We start from the raw sequence: 22,147 nt of genomic DNA, 5'->3' as shown, positions 1-22,147 counted from the left end.
CTCTACAACCTTTATGAACAAGAGTTTTATATTTTGCAGCTTTCCACTAAGTAAAACCAAATTGGAGCCACAACTTTTGCTTTTTGTGACATTTTGGGTGATTTCAACCTCATAAAGTTGTGCAGCCATTTTTTTTTAAATATAACTTAGACATTTAGGCTAGATTTGTTTTTCAACATTCCTATTTCACAATTTTAGTTGTTTTTCCCCCCCTGTTCTTGTGGTTTGATGTTTATTTACACTTCATTTTGTTGAAGCTTCATGGAGCCACGGTGACGACAATACCAGAGAGGCCACTCACCATGCAGAACAGTCAAAGGAAGACTCGGTGGTTTAGTTTTTAAACAGCATTTATTTAGCTTTCTCCATACAATACATTTAATGTACAGCACATACTGTATTCTGAAATAACTCTTCAGTATAAAATAGGGCTTCTACAATCAAGGTACAGTCATAAAATGCTCTGAGGGACATGACGACGGCAACAGTTAAAACACCTTCATATAAAGCGCAGGGTATTGAGAGAAGTGATTGTATTTGCCGAGCTGCTGCTGTCTCAAGCAGAACTTCAGGCCACACCTCTCAGAGCATCCCACAACCTGCAAGAACCCGTTTCTCTTTTCTTTTTTTTTTTTAATTACATTTTTTCTCTTGGTTCTGGTTTCTCAACTCCAAACGATGAACAACGCATAAGAATATGATCTATTACATCTGCTGAAAATATAAGTTTTGATAATATGACAGGATAAATCAGGCCTTGTTTGGATACTGAATATATACCAAGGTAAAAGCATACACAGTATTATGACTGCTAGTCAAGCCTATATCTTTACAATCATATATTAAACAGTTTGCTTGTGACAGGAGCTGTAAAGACAGGATTGTTTTGAGTGTTTTTTTCTTTTCTTCCCGACATCAAACACTTAATCACTGCAAAAGTATACTGTACTACCACTGAAGCCACAAGAAAACCAGCTTATTTCGACATGGTAAACATCAGCCAATTGTAGACCGGTTTGAAAAGGAGTTTTTTAAATCTGCAGGTGTGCATCAGAGCGTGTGAGGGCCCATATAGTGTCTATAAATGTATCTTTAAATAGAGTATACGTAACATTGACCAGCCTTTGTGTTAGTTTGCTATAACGTAGTGCTTTGGGGGGGTGAATATACATTATATATGTCCAATTAGTATGAGAAAAGGCCTAGGTAGAAGAGAACATAAAGAGAAGAGTTGGACTGAGAGGCCAAACGAACATCAGGAGAGAGAAAGAAGAGATTTGTCTCAGGTTTTGAGGTAAGCAATGTGTTTCAGTATAATGCCCTACAGACAATCATACAGTTACAATCATTAATTCTCTATATACAAACTTCCTGATTTACATACACTGTACTGCTCCTCAGTTTAAAATTTAACAAAACAAAAAAAAACAAAAAAAACAAAACGAGATCACATCAGCGGTGCAACGTCTTTTAGAATGAGGAGGAGGGGAATCTGAACTTCTTAATGAGGTGGACGATAGTGAATATTACAATATGGCTATTGAAGATGGCCTGTTTCCTCTTGCATACGTCACACATACTATCAAATATCTACAACAGTGCAAATTTTCCTGACCGATTAAAACACTTGCAAACAGTTGGCAAATCTACACCAGCTCATCTCTGAAGTTTTACATGTTGGGGCACAGTTTAAAAACTGTGGTCAGTTGACATCGGAAATTTGTTAACATGCCTGCGATTTAACTCGGGGAGCAACGCCGACCCCGACTTACTGCGTTACATTAATGGAGGAAGTCTACTGTGGCACGATGGCTCAAATGAAAAGAGGGGTGGGGTGGTGGAAGAGAGGGCAAACCAGCACTCTAACCCCGCGTGGCTCCACTGGACGTAGGCACCAAATTTACTATCACCTTCTTAGAAGACAAGTTTGAGCTCAATACCACGTCAAGCCGATCCCACAATCTCTGGGATAAACAGACACTGTGCCGCCGAGTCGCGTGTCTACCGGAGGAGGCTGGAGGGAAACCAAAAAAAAAAAAAAGAGGATGAAATGTATGTGCTATAGTAGTAACAGTTTGCGCACTCATTGACACTACAGACTGTAACTGAGACGTGACATCAACAAGCTTTACGAAGAGGAGGAGGAGACTATAGGATGCTACAGTACTAGTGCTACCTGAACATGCTACAGATTGAGACTACAGCGATGGGGGATGGTTTCACGCGAGCACAGAGCAGGAACCAGCTTTGCTGAGGAGCTCGACCCGTCCCAGGCCACACAGCCACCGTGTGGTGGTTTGGATTTTCTTTCAAAAAAAAAAAAAAAGCAAATCAACGACCGTGTCGTTTTGGGTTGAATGTCGTCCACACGACTGCCATGTACCATTTCTTAAAAAAAAAAAAGAAAAAGAAAAAAAAAAAGGACAAAAGTACCGTTTGCAGCTTGGTGGATGAAGTACTTAGTAAAGCTGGCTTATTGTGTGCAGAGGAAAGCACCCCATCTCTAGTCAGTTCCTGTCATATGAAACACACACACACACATTCGCTTGCACGAGTGCACAAACCCTGAAGTTAGGAACAATTTCTATCATCACACAGCACTAGCGTTTTGATTATCATAGAGTAAGAGCTGGGATTGCATACTGTATCATACATCTCCTACATCCCCGAGGAGAGGCACCCTTCATCAATGTCAGCTCATGTATTTTAACACACACACACACACACACACACACACACACACACACACACACACACACACACACACACACACACACACACACACACACACACACACACACACACACACACACACACACACACACACACACACACACACACACACAAACAGGAATACATTTTTTAACTGGTCCAAAAAAAAAGAAAAAAAAAAAGAAATTACAATCACATGCTTTTAACGGAATGTAGAGAAAGCTCATTCCAGACTTTCGGCTTCAGCCCAGCGCGCGGGGCTCCGTTATGAAGCACTTCCTTCGCTTTAATCGTGAAAAGACGAGAAGTCGGACGTTGTGGACGTTCGGATGAATCAACGATGTGAAAACCTTTTTCTTCACGGTCAGCCTGAAGATTGATAACAAAACTCTGAAGTGCTCGTTGTCATAACAGAGAAGTTATGCTTAAAGGGACAGCTGCCCCCTTCAGAAAGGACTAAATAGTATTTTTTGTTTGTTTTTTTTACTTTTTCTAGTTATTTAAAATATATTCCCACTTTACTCGGGGAGCTCTGGACCTAGTCTAGCAGACCGCTGGAAACGAACAACTGGATGGACCTTCACACATCTGTACTGAGAGTCCGTTCTGTATCCTGTTGACATATTTCTGTCACCCTAACAGAAGGCAAAGAGATCAGACCGTCAAAACAAGCTGCATTGAAAGCCCAATGTGTGGCTTTTTTTTTTTTTTTAAACATAAGAATGTATATTCGTAAATTTCTGCTCAGAACTATCTGCATTTATTTTCTCTCTTGCCCACTCCTTTGGTGCCGACTGAAAACCTGCTTACGCCCGCCCTCTAGCCAGGCTTCCACGTCATTCATTTTTCTCCCCGTCGCCATAAAATTAACAAGAGCGTTCCAACGATACGCAGAAGGGGGGGGGGGCTGCCCTTGGTGGCGCGGCGCGTGATAAACCTGTATCTCTGAATGAGAGCAGATGCAAAAACCTTTTTTGAAAAGCCGCCCTGTGCCTCTCGACGACGCCTCTACTCCTGGTCGAATGTGGCAGCGAGTGATTTGGCTGCTAAACCCACAGAAAAGTGCAAGTATCCATTTCCTTCTGTTATTGTGACATCTTGCGTTACTGGCTTTATATAATTCACTGGTTTAAAAAATAAATAATAATAATAATAATAATAAAAAAGAAGAGAATTCAAATATAACTCTGAAAGATCGACATGCTAAATTTAATCAAAGTGCAACACCCCAGCCTCAGTGGAAGGAGTGGAAGTGTTTGAATAGGTTCAGATAGCAGGTCCTAAATCTGGTGGGGCTCTTCCTCTAGCTCTGAGTGAGACACACACACTCGCACGCGCACACACACACGCGCGCACACACACACACACACACACACAGACACACACACGTACACACACACAGTCTAGCTTAGATGAGTCTGGCCTCTCCCTCCATGTCTGGCGGTAGATCACACACTCCTGTGAAGTGCATCTCCTTTCCCTTGCTTCCCGGCCCCGTCCCAGCTTTGGCCCCGCGCTCCCCCAGGCTGGGCGAGCTCTGCTGGGCCTGAGGGTCCGGCGATGTCCCGCGGGGGATTCCACCTGCCCGCCGCTCTTTCAGGAAGACCTCTAGTCGGCGCAGCATCTGCTTGGGGTTCTTTTTGGCAAACAGCTCCACTTCTGCGGGAGAGGAAACACAGAAAGTCGGGGGACTCACGCCGGGACGACAATCTGGAATCAAACCGTGCTTCCGCAGTCTGGACGTTCCGTTTCAACGTTATTTCAGCTCGAGGAAAAGGCAGTTTCCTCGCTGCACTCACACATTTAAGCGCAATACCAGAGCGAATGAGAAGGGACCGAAAAGCGCTGAGGAGCACAACGAGTACTCAGGAATAAATGACATCTCATTTGTTTCATACACTACTTAGAAAACCAGAAGTGACTTTTTTTTCTTGGCTGGACTTCAATGTGTCATTTTTTGTGTGTGCTTAGGAAAAATACTTAGCTGCTGCCTTACATTCTAAGCTTACGGTGAAACTGGACTTTTTTTTTTTTTTTTTTAACAGCAAGATTTCTCCCACCTTTTAGTACAAAACCAGAGTCGGCGATGGTCTTCTGCTGGGTCTTCCACAGTTGGTACAGGTGCAGGTAAGTGGCAACGTAGAACTCATTAAGGACGCCAACCACCTGCTGACGACGATTGCACTCCCTGGACACAGGCAGAGAGGGACGCGTTGGGAGGAGACGCCGCGTGACAAAGAGACGCAATGTGGACACGGCGAGATGACGCAGGGGAGGGACGAAGTGAAGGAGGGGGACTCACTTGGACAAGGCCTCCTCTCTGAGCACTTGGAGGGCGATGCGGGTCATGTTGATTGACATCACACTGAATGGAAAGTTCTGAAAAATGAAGACATAAATAAATAAAAAATACAAGGTAGAGACAATATTCAAAGCTGCACATGTTTGGTGACCAGCTGTAGTGACCCATATCAAACAGGTGTGGTGCAATTCTAACAATTCGAGCAAAAAGCCTTGAATTCTGAGCGCAGGCAAACACCAGCACATTTGGTTTGTGAACGAAGCATATTGGCGTCATCGACAGAGCTCGTGCACAAGAAGTATCTGAATGAGGGATTTGCTTATCATCACTCGAATCTGCCGAGGAGGTTTGAATGGAGACCGGCGTGCCTCCGAGCACAAAGTGAAGTTTAATAACACAGAGTCTGAAGTGTTGGCGGGTGAAGTTCAGCTGAGGAAATATCTTTCAGCACACCAACACCAGAATGTTTGTGTTTTTGAGTGCTCTTGTATAAATGCCTGATATAGCAAATACAAAAAGGTAAATACACTAAATCAAGTGTTACTTTTCCCATTGATCAGACACAATCGTCAATGAACCGAGTTATTAGACCTGCCTTCACACGTGTTTTACGCACAAGATTATTACGTTTGCACGCCTTTCCAACCAGGCCAAACCTAATGAAGTCATCCCACCGTAAATATAAATCATCTGTTAAAATGTCATGGACACCACTCGAGGGCAGAAACTCTCAGTCCACTTCGAAATCCTTGAAGTGAACCGTGGTCCATTTGAAATGCATTATTAATGCAGCATAGGGCATTTTAATGGATCAAACAATAGGAGCGCCTCCTCCTTGCAGGCGATCATTGCAGGTGTGCGCAATGAAAGAATTCCTACCGTTCTAATGATAATAAACATCGTACAAGCCGCCGTGAGCGCTCAGCTGGTAATAATCATCGCAGTGACACACAGCATCGTTGTGGTGATTTTGTCTCCTTGTATATAAAGAAACCAAACTGTAATACAACTATAGAAATGCCCAATGAAATAAAAAAAAAGAAGTGATACCTGTGTCGGGTGTTGTGATAACTTGTAAATGTCTCTAGCCAGCGGTAGAGTTTCTGGGTCCATCACAAAGTACAAAGTATGCATCAGTCCCAGGAAGCCTGTACCACGCAGGTCCGTGGCTGGATCTGTACCTGCAGTGCACAAAGCAAACGCAGAGGAAGATGAATGCGGCGTAAAATCGTGGCTTCCTCTTAAAAGAGAATTCTGTAAACCCGAAGAGCGGGAGTCTCACCCTGAAAGCCGATGTTTTCCCAGTGTGAACCGTAGCGAGGGCAGTCCAGCCTGCTGCCAATCAGCCTCTTATAAATGGTCTGGAGGACACGCATGTGGACTGCCTGGCTGTTGTCCACATGGCCTATAAGAAACACACGCACACAGAAACATGCTCAAAGGAGGGGAGGGAAAACAAAAAACCCTCTATTACAGGCAAGTCATGAGTTTTACACCCGGCAGGACGAACACAACCAGACTGACCAACGGATCACTCACACTGTGCGATGGCAAACACCAGGTCCCTCTCCTCCAGGAGCTCCCTGTGCAGCCGCGGAGGCCCGAACAGGAAGTGTGTGATCGCAGCCAGTCCAGTCCTGCGGATGGTTGGCTGGATGTTCTTCTACAAAACCCCCCCCACACAAAAAAACTTAAAATTTACAGCTAAATGTCTCATGAGCTTGTTCCTTCGTTATTTTATCCACAATTAATACTCATTAGCCAAAGGATTGTTTTACTCATGTTTTCTACCGTCAGCAACTTACTTGTCTGTCGTTATTTTAATTGTAGTTTAACTTCTGCTTCTCTGTCAAACGTCTATGTCTTTGTCACGGCACCCTTGTGTGTTTTATTGGTACAATAATAAAGTGAAGCTGTGGTTACAGTTCATTGTTCAGGTACATGTGCAGTTTCGCGGCTCCTGGACGTCACTGCAGATCAACGACTATTTCCCCTTTTCCCGCTCTTGCGCTTCTGCTTTCAATGAGATGTTCCTCATTTTAAAAGGCCCATTGTTTTACAACGTTTGATGCTTTAATGTGTGGTTCCTCCATGTTGCATTGCTTACCAGCAAGTCCCCGAGGTCTGTGGTCTGAAAGTACTGCAGGGCCTCGTTGAAGGGGATGAGCGGGGTCGGGCTTGAGTCTTCGGTCAGAACTGTGGAGACACGGCATCAAGTTGCTGACAAAGTCTTGGCTTGATCAGAAGTACACAAACAGGTGAGACGAATCTGACCTGGTTGAATGTTCTCCAAAGCGTCCCACTCCTGCCTGGCCTTTTCCAACTCCGAATTTTCAGTTTCCTCTGCAAAGGAAACGACAAGACGATAGATGAGAAAAGTAATCCACTAAGATGTTCACACGCAAACTTTAATGTAGCACTCAGACGGGATGAGCACAAACTCCACCAATGAGCTGTGCTCAAACTGTCACATCCATCTCAGTCATAAATCCCTCCCGTCTGATTGATCCTCCAGAGTGCCTCTCTGAGCCCGCGCCTCCTCCGAGGAGGCAACCTTTACTCCTGAGTGAGCTTTTACCTGCAACTGCTGCCTTGTATCCAGGAGACACACCCAGACTCCTGCGGTAAGAAGATGCGTGACAAAAGGAGAAGCAGCGTACGTTTACCTGCAGGGTTTGGCTGGTCCTCGGCTGCCAGTGTCTGCAGGAGGCCGTTCTGCTTCAGGGCTGAAATCTGGACCAGAGACAGACGAGAAGTCACAGTGAAGAAGAGCGTCGCTGCTCCGAGGGAGATGCCAAGGAAATGGTTCAATTACCGGCAATGATCTGAGAGGCGCACTTCCATTGGTGTGGTCTTTGACATTATGACCTATAACGACTCCATTCATGACCTGCAAGGAAACAAACAAGCAAATTCAGAATTAAAAAAAAAAAACTAATTTCGAGAATGAAATTGGTTTTGGAGCTGCACTCACAGGTTTATGGTTGGAGTGTCCATTGGTGATCTCCTCAAACGGTTTACATTCACAGGACAAACCATTCAGACCCTAACGGAGGGAGGCGACACAGGACAGACACTCAAGACGTGTCCACAGTGTATGAAACAAGACTGGTGATTCATTATAAACGCATGCTTCATTATATTCCAATATAGTTGCATCACCCCCCCCCCCCCCCCCAAAAAGAACGTGATCAAACCTTGATTAAACCTTAAAACTTCTGTATATTAGTATTTGTTTTGCCTTGACAGACAAGCTGAATGAAAATATGAAAAGAAATTAAAAGTGCACTTCCTTTGAGGGAAAAAAAAAGTCCTTGTCTGGTTACATTGCTCTCAAGCGTGGAGAGGAACAAGCTTTGCTTGCTGTTTACAAATGAAGGATACAAGGATAAGCGTTGCACGGCGAGAGGTAATGTTATGGCTAGAAAATCAAGCCGGGGATAAGGGAATCACCCCGTCAGCTGCCACCGCCAGCAACATGCCAAATCAGAGATTAGAGCCGAGGACGCGAAGGAACCGTTGATCTCGGACTTTAAGGTAAACACGTGTGACAGAACTGCTTAAACAAATGACCTCTTTAATTGCTCAGCATTAAAACATAGTGTGGACTCGGAAGGCTCCCATTAGACCCCCGCTGAGCGTGACCATGTGGTCAGACGGTTGCGCTCCAGTAAGACTGACCAACACGGAAGTGCGTCGCCGCCGGTTTTCATTTTCACGAAACAAAAGGATCTATTGAGGGTACCTCGATGCGGGTCGTGACATCAATGTCTTCCTCCATTGCATGCAAGCGTGTCGGTGAATGAGCGCGTTCCTGATGCCGGCCTCTAAAGGCTTCTGAAGTGATAAGCAGGGATGGGTTGAAGAGCTGATGCAGGGACCACCATGGTTTCTGTTGTGCACGCGCCTGCGGTGACTCAAGGTCTCTATAGTTGACTCATTTTCTCCTTCATACACCGTTATCTTGATGTCCACATTTATCAGCTGCTGGAGGAAACCACCGCAGAGTCCATCATACTGCGTAACGGCGAAGGATGATTGTGTGGGTTGTTGTTTTTTTTTTTCTTTTCTTGATGGCAGTCTGGTTTGATCGTGGGGTAACGTGCAGGTATCAGTCCACAAGTGCTGGCTGGAGTAAAGGGTTATCCATCAATATACGCCTTTCCTGGAAACCTGCCTCCTTCCTCGCATCCAAAGATCTGCCCCACTCCTCAACCCCACCACAGGTACACAGAAGCTGGACAATGACATTGCTCTTCAGGGCTGGGATCTCCTTGTCCAAGAAACTTCATTACTTGGGCACTCCGGAATAGTCTCATGTGCATCTACGGGAAGTATCCTTTTATTTTACTTGCACCAAAGCTGTGTCGAGGCTTCCACCTTCCTCCAAAAAAAAAAAAAAAAAACCCCAGTCGGTAGAAAAATTTTAATTGCAGGAGTTTAGAGGAACATGGGTCAGGGGAGGTCTCGGAGAGCCAAAGTCCTCAGGAGGGATGGTCACAAGCACACAAGCCCTGAAAAGTAGACCAAAAACAATTATTCAACAAAACAAAGTTAATACATCCAAGATGCAAGTAACACACAAATCAATCATTACCTACTGTATACACAGTAATGTTAAAAAAAAAAAAGTCACGCAAAACCGATATTCAACCATGACAAAACCGATTTAAAGGAACATTTTATCCCAATAAGCAGCAAATAACACGTAAGAGAAGGTGATTGTAGTCAGAATGTTAAGCTGAAAGCACCTCAAATATTTTTTCCATCTTAAGTTCCTGTATAAATGTTTCAGATTTCATTAGATTGCCTTGCTATTTTCGAACATAGTCCTCCTGCTGCTTTGTTCTGGTGTGATGACTTGCTGGATTCTATTTCTCTTTATGTACGGGGATTACAACATTGGTAAGAAAACTGCCCCAATAAAGTGTCGTCATCCAGATGTAGCTAATCCCTATTAGACAAGTGATTTACTGACACTTTACATTGTTCCATATGCACCATAGATTGAACCCACGATTACCTATTAAAATGTGTTACAGGCAAACAAATGTTTCCACCTTTTCTGCAAAAAGGTCTTACAGCCTGCACGGGGTATATATATATGTGTGTGTAGTATACAAGATGCATAATGTACTTACCACACTTTGACTTTATTTGTAAGTATTTTCAATGCGCAATGTTGCGGCTCTGCACTCTTAAAGTTAAACCCGCAGCCGAGCGCTGCAGCCTCGGCTCGGACCAATGTCGACGAAACGACACAAAACCCTCCTTATTTTTATTTATTTATTTATTTTGAATTTTTTTTTTCAGATGACAGCCGTGGACAGTGACACACCGTGGAGTTGACAGCGACTCCCGTTATTCTCCGGAACGGGCGACGGGGTTAGCAAACATGTCAGCTAGCAGCCCCGCGGGCACAAAGACGCAGCTCCGCGGCTTCCAGCGGAAAAAAAACCACACACACACACACACACACACAAATAAAAAAAAAACACGCAGCCGCTGCAACGAGACCCGAACCCAATCTGCGACGAACACCCACAAAAAAAACAAAAAACCCCGAGATATGTCGCGAAATCCGCCCGTGATTTGAAAGTAGCGGAGAGCCGGTGGAGAGGAGAGGAGCCAGCTGCCAGGCTAGCAGCGGGGCTAACGGCGGAGAGCTACCGGACTGTAACGGGGATGGAGTCTCTCCTCAAACCTCACGGCAACGCGGCAACAAAGCAGCTCCTGTCTCCGCCGCCTGATGGACACGCTGGAAACATTGCGACGCCGCGGCCTGCAAAGCGATTAAGCGATGTATTGTCGGTTGATTCGTTTTTTTTCTCTTTAAAAGTACCTCAGTTTCTGATTGTTTCTCCCTCCAATCTCAGCTTCCCTTCCCCCGTCCAGTGGCCACGGTAATTTCCGAGTGCATCATGGGAAATGTAGTCTTCCCCGTCCGACATCAGCTTCATTACGTCATCGCTTCTCTCTCGCTCAACGGAGCCTGACTGCGACCTCCTTCTCTCTCTCTCTCTCCCCCCCCCCTCCATCGACACCACCATGCTCCAAATACAGCCACAGTTCCACTGGTTGGGTTAGGGTTAGAATTACATTATTAAATAACGTTATGAGTAATAATGTCATAGATGACAACAGCATCTTTTAATCTAACCTCCTCAACATGGGCCTTGATCACAGCTTCATATTCATCCCAAATTCAAGCAGATGTTTTGCATTATTTTGGTGCTGTGTGTGGCTCAATTTTTTTTTTGTCCAATTTTAATAATTTACATCTGACTTTGGTCATCTCTGTGTGTTGTGCCATTGTTTTGTGTGGCAGAGAAAGATGAGCTGACCTCGGGCCTTAAGGTACGCACACTGCAGCTTAAAGAAACTAGAAAATTCCAGAGGAAATGTTTTTTTGCCTATCTCTCCCTACCGAAATCATTTGATCTCCATCTCTGTCTCCATGGTGACAGATGGAAATAAATGGATCTCGTCAACTGTTCATCTCCTCCATGAGGTGCCTCTCCCATCTGCTTTGTTCAGGCCATGTTTTTTTCCCCACAGTTTTTGGTAATTTATTTTGGGAACGGTTAGCGGAATCATTAATAAAAGTTGTGCCAACCCATTCACTAACATTCTACATGATTTGATGTGCTTTTGCGTGTCTGTGCTCTCCACAGTGCAGGACTATAATTACTCATAGAAAAAATGTTAGAAAATAAATAAATGAATTAAATTAAATTAAATTAAATTAAATTAAATTAAATTAAATTAAATTAAATTAAATTAAATTAAATTAAATTAAATTAAATTAAATTAAATTAAATTAAATTAAATTAAATTAAATTAAATTAAACGGCCATCCACACAAAAACGGTCATCGTTGCACCTTGCCACTGAGGCAGGCACAAGAATTACTTTTTATTTCAGCCTGCAGCCTCCCTAATACCTTCTTTCAGGGATAATATTATCCATAGACACAGCCCAGGCATTTTCATAAACTAAATTATGACAACATTATTCCAGAAATAAATTAACCAGTTTTATTGAAACCTCCAAAGACAGGTGTGGAATATGAAACCTGGCCCATTGCACACAGACGACCAGGATATTTCTGTTTGTCCTTTCATGGTTGTTTTGTGTTGCATTTTTACCCAAAGCTGAGAAACAATGCCTTGACCTCTGGCCTTCAAGTAGAAACACACGGCTGTACTGCGAGGACAAATTACTTTTCAATTGCTCAGCATTAAAATAAAGTGTAGGTAGAGACTCTGACCATTTTTTAATAGGTGCTGTTTTTAAAACATGGAGTGCTGGTTATAGACATAGTATGTGTTTCCTATGCGTCCCTTCAAGGCTGGCAGAAACATGAAACATATAATAATGAGCTTGAGCTATTTTGTCACTCAGTGCCTATGTTGCACTTTTTTTTTTTTTACATAATTTTGTGTAATTTCAGGGCCATTTTAGATGTTAAAAAACTATTTTGGTCTAATTTTATTTATTTCGTGTCTCACCTTGGTCACCTCTATGTGGTTAAAATAAAGTTGTTTTGTGCATTGTTTTTTCTTTCTCTGGCTTAATCTAAATTATTGAAACCTAGAATCTAACATCTAGAAACCATCTCGATGCTTTTCTTTCTTTAAATCAACTTCTTCACTTCTGTCTGGGGCAGGTTTGGTTTGTTTGTTTCCATTTTGCATGTTATCACTGACACTTTAATCACATTTCTGTCATTTCATACTTCTTGTTGACCTTTTGCCTCTTTGTGGGTGTAAAATTTTTTTTTTTTATGACAATTGTGTGTCTTTTGACTATTTTCCATATCCTTATTGGTTCCCACTATTTGCATTTCTATCCTGTAATTTTGCCTCAGTATTTTTACACGTTTCTTTTATTCACCGTTTTGTTTTTATTTCTCATCCCTTTGAACATAATCGATCCGCTGCTCCCTCTGTGTCACTTTTTCAGTCTTTTGGTTTCCCATCTGTTTGCAGCCACCATGCATTTTGTTGTGAATTTTCAGTGATATTTTTGTTTTTGTTTTGCATTTCTTTGCTGCAATCCGGCTTCTCAGGTTGTTTTAAATCCCTCATTTACATCTCCTTTGCATCCACCCAAACAGTTCATCCCGCGGGGTCGCAGGGTTTGCAGACCATCACGGGACCAACACAGATAGACGATCCCTCAGGCTCACATTCACACTGACCTACAAGGCCCCTGAGCGCGGGTTCAATCTGGGGATCGTCTCGCTGTGCGACCCACCACAGCAGCAGCCCTCCCTATCGCCTTCATAAACAGAGCGACAACGAGGGCCTTCGACCCAACGACTGTCTTTTCAGCCCTTTTAGAGATTTGCTCTTACCTCTTGAGAGTGTTTGGTGTTGTCTTTTAATTTCAGGAATGTGGGTGTGTTTACATTTCTTGTCTGATAGAATGAGCTTTTTGTTTACAGCTGAGCTCTGGTCAAGGATGCAGAGATGGATATTGAGTGAATGAAAACAAATACTTGCGAGAAAACAAATTAATCAAGGCTGTCATCATTGCCAAGGATTCATTGTTTTGTCTTCCCTATCTTATTACACAACTTAATATAATGTCTCTTTCCTGCGCCCTGGATTTCTCGTCTCTTCTCATTACACACAAATAGTGGAATAAGATCTATGAAGGGAGACAGTTTAAATCACATCTGGTTACGTTCAGATCTTTTAAGGTTTTTAAGCAGATGTCAGTTATTACTTCCTGATATATTCTTACAGGGATTTAAAAAAAAAAAGGTTCTTGCTTTGTATTACGCAAGCAGGACTTCAAACTAATCTACTTGAACATGAATGTCTTTCGAAGCACAAATGAGTCAGGATCAGCAAAACTCCTCATTCTGTCTCGGGAATTACTTCTGGAAAAAGTAGAAAAATGGCTCCCTCAGCGGTCAGCTCACTTTTAAGTTTACTTCAGAATCCCACTTTAGGTCTTCCTGATCAGACATTATTGCATAGAATAGAAGTAGTGCCAGTGACTATCTTACTTCTATATTGATTATGTAAGACGGTCAGTGACACCTTTATTCGTCAACCTCACTGATCCTGCACAGCCCCTGTCGTCAGCTTTGATTCCAAGGAAATGAGTTGTTACAAAACTTTTTTTTTTTTTTGGATCCAACAAAACTACATGAAATGGGAGAAATGTTGCACAACTAGCAGTAATAGAGGACAGATTTCCTGTTTGGGATGAAATCCACTCTTACTCGATCTCAGGGAATGCGCTGCTGGCTCACACTGAGCCGCTCGAGTCGCTGAGCTTCTCACACTTCTCAACGGCCAAACACCTGCTCGTTCTGGCAAAATGTCAGTGTGAAAACTCATCACGGATCAGAAAAACACTTTTTGGGAACTACAATTGTCTTTTTTTTTTTTTTTTGTAAAGAGCCATAAAATCCTAACAACAATGTTTATATGTGAAAGAACATCTTTCATTTATCTGTAGCTGGAGGGAAATTTCTTTTTGGCACAAGGTAAGGAAAAAAACATCTTTACAACAAAGCACGTGTCTCGGCAAAGATTCACAAATGTTGATAAGCAATGAAATGAATACGAGAATAGTTGTATTTTATTTAACTTTGTGTGTATCAGCAAAAAAACCAAGCAACAAATCTTTCAACTGTTAATCTACTTTTCCATCACTGCAACAAAAGCATACATCAAACATATTGAGAGACACGGTTGACTGGTACAGTGGCTGGAATGTCATGCATCTATGCGATATCAATAAATAATACATGGAAGTATAAGTACAGTTTCACAGCTAAGGGAGCAACAACAACACAAAGGTTTTTACAATGAAACAATATAAGTTAGTGGTGCACTCTGTTTTCTGACCAGGTAGAGCAGAGAGCTCATAAATGAGTTGGTATCAAATTGCAGCCTTTCTATTGCACCAGCAGGAGGCGTCAGTGAGGCAGTAACTTTAAAACATAGACTGTATGTGAAGAGGTTTGCTACCATTAACTTGTAGAACTCTGAGGGGACTGTGGAAAAAAATACTAATTTAAAATACAGAAACTCCTCAAGATTCAACAAGTCTACCTTCATTTTTCTTGTAATGTTGTTGAACATCATGAACCCATCATGAAGAAAGTGGAGCAGAAGATTACACAAAAGTGATTGGCAAAGGCAGCAAACAATCACAAATTATTAAATTAGTTCAACATTGTCAGATTATTAAGTCTCTGGTCTATGAACCGGTAGACTCATCCATTCAATAAGAGATTTTACTTATAGACTCAGGAGGCAAATCCTAAACAAGCCATTTCAAAACTTGATTCAAAAAGTTTAAATTATTGTTCTATAATGTGTAAATTTGGGTCTCTGCACCTAAAAGGAGCACAAATGATCTAATCCTTGCCATGGCTAGAAAAAAAAAACCCTCAAACGACAAGAATTTATCAGCGATGTTACATCTTGTGATAGATTTTCTATTTCTGGGAGCTACAATTGTCATAAAACCTCAGAAAAGCACAATCTTAATCAGATTTTCTGAATACATTCACAATTACAGTATTTATTTATTTTAAAAAGCAGATTTACTTGATTCCTTTAATGAGCAGTGGTTGTTTTTCTGCCACTCTTGAGTGCACAGTGCCAAAGCCCCAGGAGACGCCGAGTGTCAGCAAGCAGGAGCCATCCCCATAGAAACATTATCAGCCATCCTTTGCCTGAGGTGGTTGGCAAAGTCCACCTGCGTCTGGGAGAGCACTTTGTTTATGATCGTCTTGGGGATCCAGCCCTGATGAGACGAAACCATAGTTTTGTTCATTTTATTTTCTCAAATACATTTCACAGACAGATTGATTTGAAATTATATGACAACGAATTCCGTCATGATAGTTAAATATCACAAATTATACGTAGTGATTTACCTTTAGATCTAGACTTAGTAACCAGGTGAATTTGGTTTTATTTGGATCGTCAGCACAATGCTTCATAACAATACAGGTGGGCCCATTCTCCGCTCTGAAAATAGAGGTAATTAAACATGTGAGAGCAAATAGTCATTCATTCCTTGCACACAGATCGTTTTCCTCATAACAATCTGTATTTTTATTGAATGATTACACAATCTGCAATCCAAAAGGCTTCATACAAAATAGGAAAACACTCCAAAACGTGACAAAGACTTTCAAGGACAGTACCGGTTTATATTATGAAAACTCATTTTAAAAGACAACATTAAAACAGAGGAGTCCAAATTAGGGTGGAAGATAACACATAAATGACACAAAACTCTTTAAAAACGTTTTCTAACGACATTCTGACAATCTGACATTCAAATATGTCTTGAGCTGTGTGCTACAACTCTCTATAGATGTTTGTCTTATATGGGCTTGCAGTTTGTTACAAGCTATGGGATATAAGAAGGGGAGGAAAAAAATGCTGCGCCAACAAAATGTCAATACTTTGGTGTCTGAACAGGGCATTCAGTATTGAATGAAGGATCTGACAATTTGGCAGGAATCTACCAACGTGCTGCTGAAACAAATAAAAAATGAATTTCTCTCCACACACACACACATGCATGCACATGTCACAGCTGTTAAAATATGTAGACTGACAGATTGATTTACCTGACAACGCCCTTCTGTTCGGGCATTTTTGGGTGTTGAGTAGACATCCCAGCCAGGAAGCAGGTGGAGCCTCGGCGTTTGGCACAGCGGACGCTGACAAAGTCCCTCGGTCCCACCAGGTTACCGGGTGTTTCTGCAGACACCTCATGGGTCACCATTGTGTCCTTGCCAATCTTTTGAAGAATCTGACGCGTCAAAGAGAAGCATTTTTAATGACAAAGACGTCAGTATTTTTTGCTGTGCTGATTAGGGATTTTAAATAAAAAACGAGGAATGATTTTTTTTTGTAAGCGCTTACTTTGACTTCTTTCACATTTGGATTCCATTCCCCCATCTGCTCCATGTTTCCCACCAGCTCTTCATACAGATTGTCCGGGTGTTGCTCCAACACCACTTCCAGCTTGAACACCTTCCCAACATCAGGCAGCACCTTACTCAGGACTTTGTCTCCGTTGGGCTGCAAAAATCGGTTGAAGCAGGAACTATTCAGAAAAGCATGAGACCACGAACGGCCATGCGACATTCCCAAAGGAAGTCGTGAATCATAAGACGGCCTTCTGTGATCATCCCTGCTCGAGCACCTGCAGTCACGACTTCCTGAATGACTCAGTGCCTCTGAGGACAATCACTCAGCCCAGCGTGTGACTTTGTACTCACAGCTACAGTTTCGATGGTCCAGCCGTCCTGCTCGCTGAGGATGCCGATGGCTCTCTGCAGCGCGTTCTCCCCCTGCTTCACGTAGGACATCTCCTCCTCGCTGTGCGCGTCCTCCTCAATCCGAGAGCCTGGAAAGAGAACAGCGGGTCACTAAATCATGGGAACGTCCCACAGTCGTGTTATTGTATTTCAGAAGGAATCGTCACACGGTTTATTATGTCCATCGCTTATATTCAGGGGGACATCTGTATGGAATTAAAGTGACTCTGTAACGACAACAACTCACTGAGGAAGGAGTTGCGTCGACGGGCTTGGCTGATCCAGTTGCTGGGCCCTGGACCAGAGAGTCTGCTCAGCTCATGATGAATGGCAACCATGGCATTCCTTCTCAAACCTGGAAACCATGGACAGACACAACTGTGATCATTCATCATCATTTCACATTCTGCAGCTGGAACCATGGGAAAAACACAAATGAAAGAAAAAAATCAAATTTATCTATTTTAAATCTTTTAGCGCATTAGTGGACCTCAGATTTTCTCTATTATAGAAAACCTGAAATACTTATACAATAAAGAAATACTTTTGAAAACTGTTTTTTTCCCTCACTCACCTGTCATATTCCTCATATGCCGATAGGAGATGCCGGCACACAGTTTAAAAGTTGCAGGCAGCATTTTCTCTTCCAGAAGTTTTTTAGGGCAGCTTAAAAGTAGAAAAATGAAGTGAGTCACAAAGATTCAGATTCTGCTCGTGGTGCAGATAATCTCGAGAGCGAAGTCGTGGCTAAATGGGTGAGAGAGAGCCGTCGAGATTATTCCTCCGTCTGCAGACGTTGGACACAGTGCGTATATATAAGAGCGCTTCCCACAAGGCCACTGTGCTATCATCACGTAGATAAACACACAGCCACATCACCTCACTTCTCCAATGGCCATGTCACCAAGGTCGCCGGACATGATGAGCATGTTTCAGAGTCTCACCAACACGGTGTAAGATAGATAACATCTAGTGCTGTGCCCCCCCCCCCACACACACACACACACACACATACACAAACAAACATTCCCATAGCAGTGAGCATCATGAGGAGACCCTGAGTGACTCATCCACTCCTCCATGATCCGTTCAACTCCGTGGAATTTAAGGGCAACAGTTTTCCATTGAGTTTTAGGGCCGTTTGTTCCCAATAATGACGTTAAAGCAACACATTTCTGGCAGCTTTTGAACAGAGTAGAAACGAGTCGTTAATGTTGCCGTTCTGTTTTGGGATGTGATGACCCTGAACTCTCAAAGAGCTCAAGAGAGATTTTCAACACACTTTTATCACATCACAACTGCTTCTGAATGAGATTTGCTGCTTGTGACAAGGTTAAAGTTTCTTTAAAAAAAAAAAAAAAGGAACACAGATTACATATCAAGCAAGTCTTTTAATTAGTATAATGCTGAGTCCAATATGTTTGATGTTTTAACAAGGTGAGGAGGAGAATACAACTGAAACAAAGCAATTTAATACTAAGAAATGGTTGATTTTTCTAGTATCTCTGAAGTAATGAAAAAGCACATTTTGAAGGCAAAAGTCAAGGTTAACTACAGCGAGGTTATTTCAAATGACATCACATTCATGACAGTGTGCAACTTGTGCTCGCATTCTGGTTATTTTCACAGATAAATAAATAAATAAATACAAGATGCATCATTGCATCAATAATTCTGTTTATTTCTTTACTTAAGTAGCCTAGACTATTTCAGGACTATTTCATTTATTTTCCCATGCAAATTGTAATAGAGAGGGGGAAAAAATGAAAAACATAATACAGAAAACAGGATGTAACAAAATAAACAAGCAGGACCCTTACATGAGGTTAAATAGAATTATTTGGAGTGGGAACAACAGTCCTGACAGGTTTTTCCATCGTTAAAACTTGTCAAACACATCCCATCTCAGCGTGCCGACAGCATAACTTCATCTTCGCCATTCTGCCTCTCTGTCAGTTGACTCACACTCTGTATGGACGTTGTTCCAGGAAGCTTGGCTGAGCGTCAAATGGCACGCCACCATCTGCTATTAACGTGTTTTGTTAAGCTGCTCACATGTTTTGCGAACCTTGCTTACTTCATCCAAGAGAAGTCTGCGCTATCTAAGATTAATATTGCCTCAGTGGGCTCCCACACACACACACACACACACACACACACACACACACACACACACACACACACACACACACACACACACACACACACACACACACACACACACACACACACACACACACACACACAGTAAGGGAAACCTGTCAGGAGAGTTAGAGGCCATCTGATTAGTAAAATGCGAACGAGCTCAGAGAAAATTAACGGGTTCATAAATCCCAAAGAGGGACTGAAGTCACCTTAACCTGAGACCTCGTGTCCCTCTGGTCGATGACTGGACCCATTCATCAGAGCCACCAGCCTTCTGCAAGGTGAACGCAGTCATTTAACATGAGAACACAGGCCCAGTACTATTCGCCCAATGACATGTCCACATCTCCACATTGGAAAAGTCTCTCTCTCTCTCTCTCTCTCTCTCTCTCTCTCTCTCTCTCTCTCTCTCTCTCTCTCTCTCTCTCTCTCCCTCTCTCTCTCTCTCTCTCCCATGTGTTTTTTTTATTGTTCGTGACAACGACTCATCAGTCATCGTGGTTCATATTCTGCTCTTAATGGCTCCCTGTTTGGCAAAAAGCAGCATTATGTTTTAATGAGCATCACTCCTGATTTCTCTAAAGTGGATCCTGCGCTGGCAAAAGTTCTTACAACCTGAAGGTCACAGAGTTTATCCCATAAAAAACTGACTCAGAAATCTAAGTGCCTTTCTATAATTGATTCGGCTTTTGATTTCTAGATAATGTAATCATTACAAACTGGTGATGTATATTAAAGACCAGGAGGGTTGGCCTTACATGTTGTTTTCTGAATTTTAAATGGAATGTTGTGCGAGATCTTCAAGACAAGTTCTTAATTACTGCTACTTGTTAGATCCTGGAAAAGGGATGCTGTTATTTTACTTGTTGCTGAAAAGCAACTCTCATGTTGAAGAAGACCTGTATAAATTAAAATAATAAGAAGCTTTCATGCTGCATATAATGTGTATCCCCAACACTGTGAATACGGCCCTGATGTTGTGTTTTGTATTTTACTTGTTTCCCCAGTGTGTTTCCCTTATGTTTGACTTCCATATGGTTCTGGGCGTCTTACTTGTCCGGTCTTGTTGTTTCGAACCCTCCTTGATGATTATTCTTGTTATGTCATTTGAATATTGACAAGCAGGTGTTTGTTTGATCTGTAAATCTTAAATGTCATGTCATACTGTACATGCATTTTCATCTCTTTGTTACACTCAATTATCCTGACAGGCCACGTCTTGTAGCATCACCTGGTTATCTGTATCTGTTGTCATGTTTGCTTGTGAAACACATTTCTCTGTGGACGATTATGTCTGATTTCATGTGTTTTATGTCTGAGGTGTGTTCCCATGTGCAGGTTAGTGTCTTCCATCTGTACATTGTTAATGCTTTTCTCCTCATGTGCGCATGCAGGTATCAAGTTATAGTCCTGGTTTCTGGCTTGATGGTAGACCCTGTCTTTATCCTCGCCTCATTCCATCCCCGGCTGCACCATCTGTTCAAGAGCTCCCTGTTTAGTTTGGCTTTTGGTTTTGTTTCTATTGGGATTTTTCTGGACAGTCCAGATTGTTTTTGTTTATTTTTGTGATTTGAATCTGATCTGGTTCAGATCATCTGTTTACCTTCCTTGTAACTAGCAGTCGAACATCTTTCATGTTGCTCCCAGGAGAACTGAGTTAATTCAGTATTGAATGAACATGAGGTTAGTCAAACATAAACTATTAGGACAACAGCTTTGGTGAATTCTTAAAAAAACAAAACAGAGAAAGAAAGCAGTTTAAATGTTTGACAAAAGTAACAGTCCTCCTGAAACTTCAATAATTTTACATTAGTCTACTAGTATTTACCATCTTGCTGCCAAAAGCAAACCATTGGCATCGCATTAACAGTTTTCTATGTAATGCATATTACATTTAAATAAGTTTGTTCTGTATAGAAAGTTGCTGAGTAAAATGTTTTGTAACCAACTGAAACTGGTTATGTCATGATAGATATTAGATGATAAAGCGACTGAATTGAATTGAAGCGTTCTTTATTGATGAAAGGTCCAGAACCTGGACTCTTCCACTGTGAAATTACAGCCTATTGTTGTCTGTGGTCGACAATTGTCTCTCTAAGCTATGACAGTTTATCTAGAGAGACATGATACGTACTACATACGTTTATTTTTAAACCATATTACTCTGGTTAAGAAGCACACAATATTATAGAGTAATTCTGAACTTTTAATCTGTTTTTTTTTTTTTTTATAAATTGGAATTGCATTTGCTCCTGAGGCCATGCCATGGTTTCCATTACAGATTACTTCTCCAATGTAGTGCTGCCAATATCAGTGATATTTACTTTGGGCCTTATGCTTTATTCTCCAGAGTACCTGAATTGTTCAATGATATTTTCTTTTCCTTTTTACTGTTAGTGGTGTAATCTTCAAAATCCAGGCAAAATTGAGGGATTTCATTATATTTTGGAGCATGGGATCATTACATCTCTTTAAAAAAAATGTACAAGATATAAGATTTACTGTCAGATGTTTGATCCAAACAATAAAATAGTAATCCATAATGATATTCATCCAAAAAAAAAATCTATTAATACATTCACGAAAACAATTGGAATATCGAATCGCATTGTACATTGAACAAAAGGTCACATAAAAAACAGACGGGAATAACGAGGCAAACAAACAGTAGAGTACTC

The 22,147-nt window shown here is 41.9% G+C and overlaps 2 protein-coding genes across 3 annotated transcripts; both read right to left on the bottom strand.

Annotated features, from left to right (window-relative positions):
* Positions 1 to 364: 364 nt before the first annotated feature.
* On the bottom strand, positions 365 to 10,902 carry elmod3 (ELMO/CED-12 domain containing 3). Of its 2 annotated transcripts, none has more exons than XM_080499731.1 (13): positions 10,857 to 10,902; positions 8,760 to 9,528; positions 7,989 to 8,060; positions 7,830 to 7,904; positions 7,681 to 7,747; positions 7,289 to 7,357; positions 7,122 to 7,210; positions 6,554 to 6,677; positions 6,297 to 6,419; positions 6,065 to 6,195; positions 5,015 to 5,091; positions 4,773 to 4,900; positions 365 to 4,371 (listed from the first exon to the last, which is right to left on the bottom strand). In XM_080499731.1, the coding sequence occupies exons 2-13, from the start codon at positions 8,793 to 8,795 to the stop codon at positions 4,121 to 4,123; spliced, it is 1,242 nt and encodes a 413-aa protein (XP_080355857.1). In that variant the 5' UTR covers positions 8,796 to 9,528; positions 10,857 to 10,902; the 3' UTR covers positions 365 to 4,120. The 2 variants fall into 2 exon arrangements, with proteins under 2 accessions (XP_080355857.1, XP_080355858.1); XM_080499732.1 differs by lacking the exon at positions 10,857 to 10,902 and adding an exon at positions 10,156 to 10,196.
* A 4,760-nt stretch (positions 10,903 to 15,662) lies between these two features.
* star (steroidogenic acute regulatory protein) lies at positions 15,663 to 17,962 on the bottom strand (the record flags this gene model as incomplete). Its single annotated transcript, XM_080499749.1, has 7 exons — positions 15,663 to 15,790; positions 15,924 to 16,017; positions 16,629 to 16,813; positions 16,927 to 17,085; positions 17,286 to 17,413; positions 17,572 to 17,679; positions 17,899 to 17,962. The coding sequence occupies 7 exons, from the start codon at positions 17,960 to 17,962 to the stop codon at positions 15,671 to 15,673; spliced, it is 858 nt and encodes a 285-aa protein (XP_080355875.1). The 3' UTR covers positions 15,663 to 15,670.
* Positions 17,963 to 22,147: the final 4,185 nt, after the last annotated feature.

The sequence above is a fragment of the Blennius ocellaris genome, assembly GCF_963422515.1.
Source record: "Blennius ocellaris genome assembly, chromosome: 7".
Classification (NCBI taxonomy): domain Eukaryota; kingdom Metazoa; phylum Chordata; class Actinopteri; order Blenniiformes; family Blenniidae; genus Blennius; species Blennius ocellaris.
Note: the sequence above shows the minus strand (reverse complement) of the source record. Positions and strands in the feature narration are given on the sequence as shown.

Coding starts and splice junctions, on each gene's coding strand:
- elmod3 (XM_080499731.1), bottom strand. CDS start 8,795: ATGGAGGAAGACATTGATGTCACGACCCGCATCGAG. Junction 7,358..7,680: donor GGACCAGCCAAACCCTGCAG/GTAAACGTACGC, acceptor TTTCCTTTGCAG/AGGAAACTGAAAATTCGGAG. Junction 6,196..6,296: donor GGAAAACATCGGCTTTCAGG/GTGAGACTCCCG, acceptor TGTGCACTGCAG/GTACAGATCCAGCCACGGAC.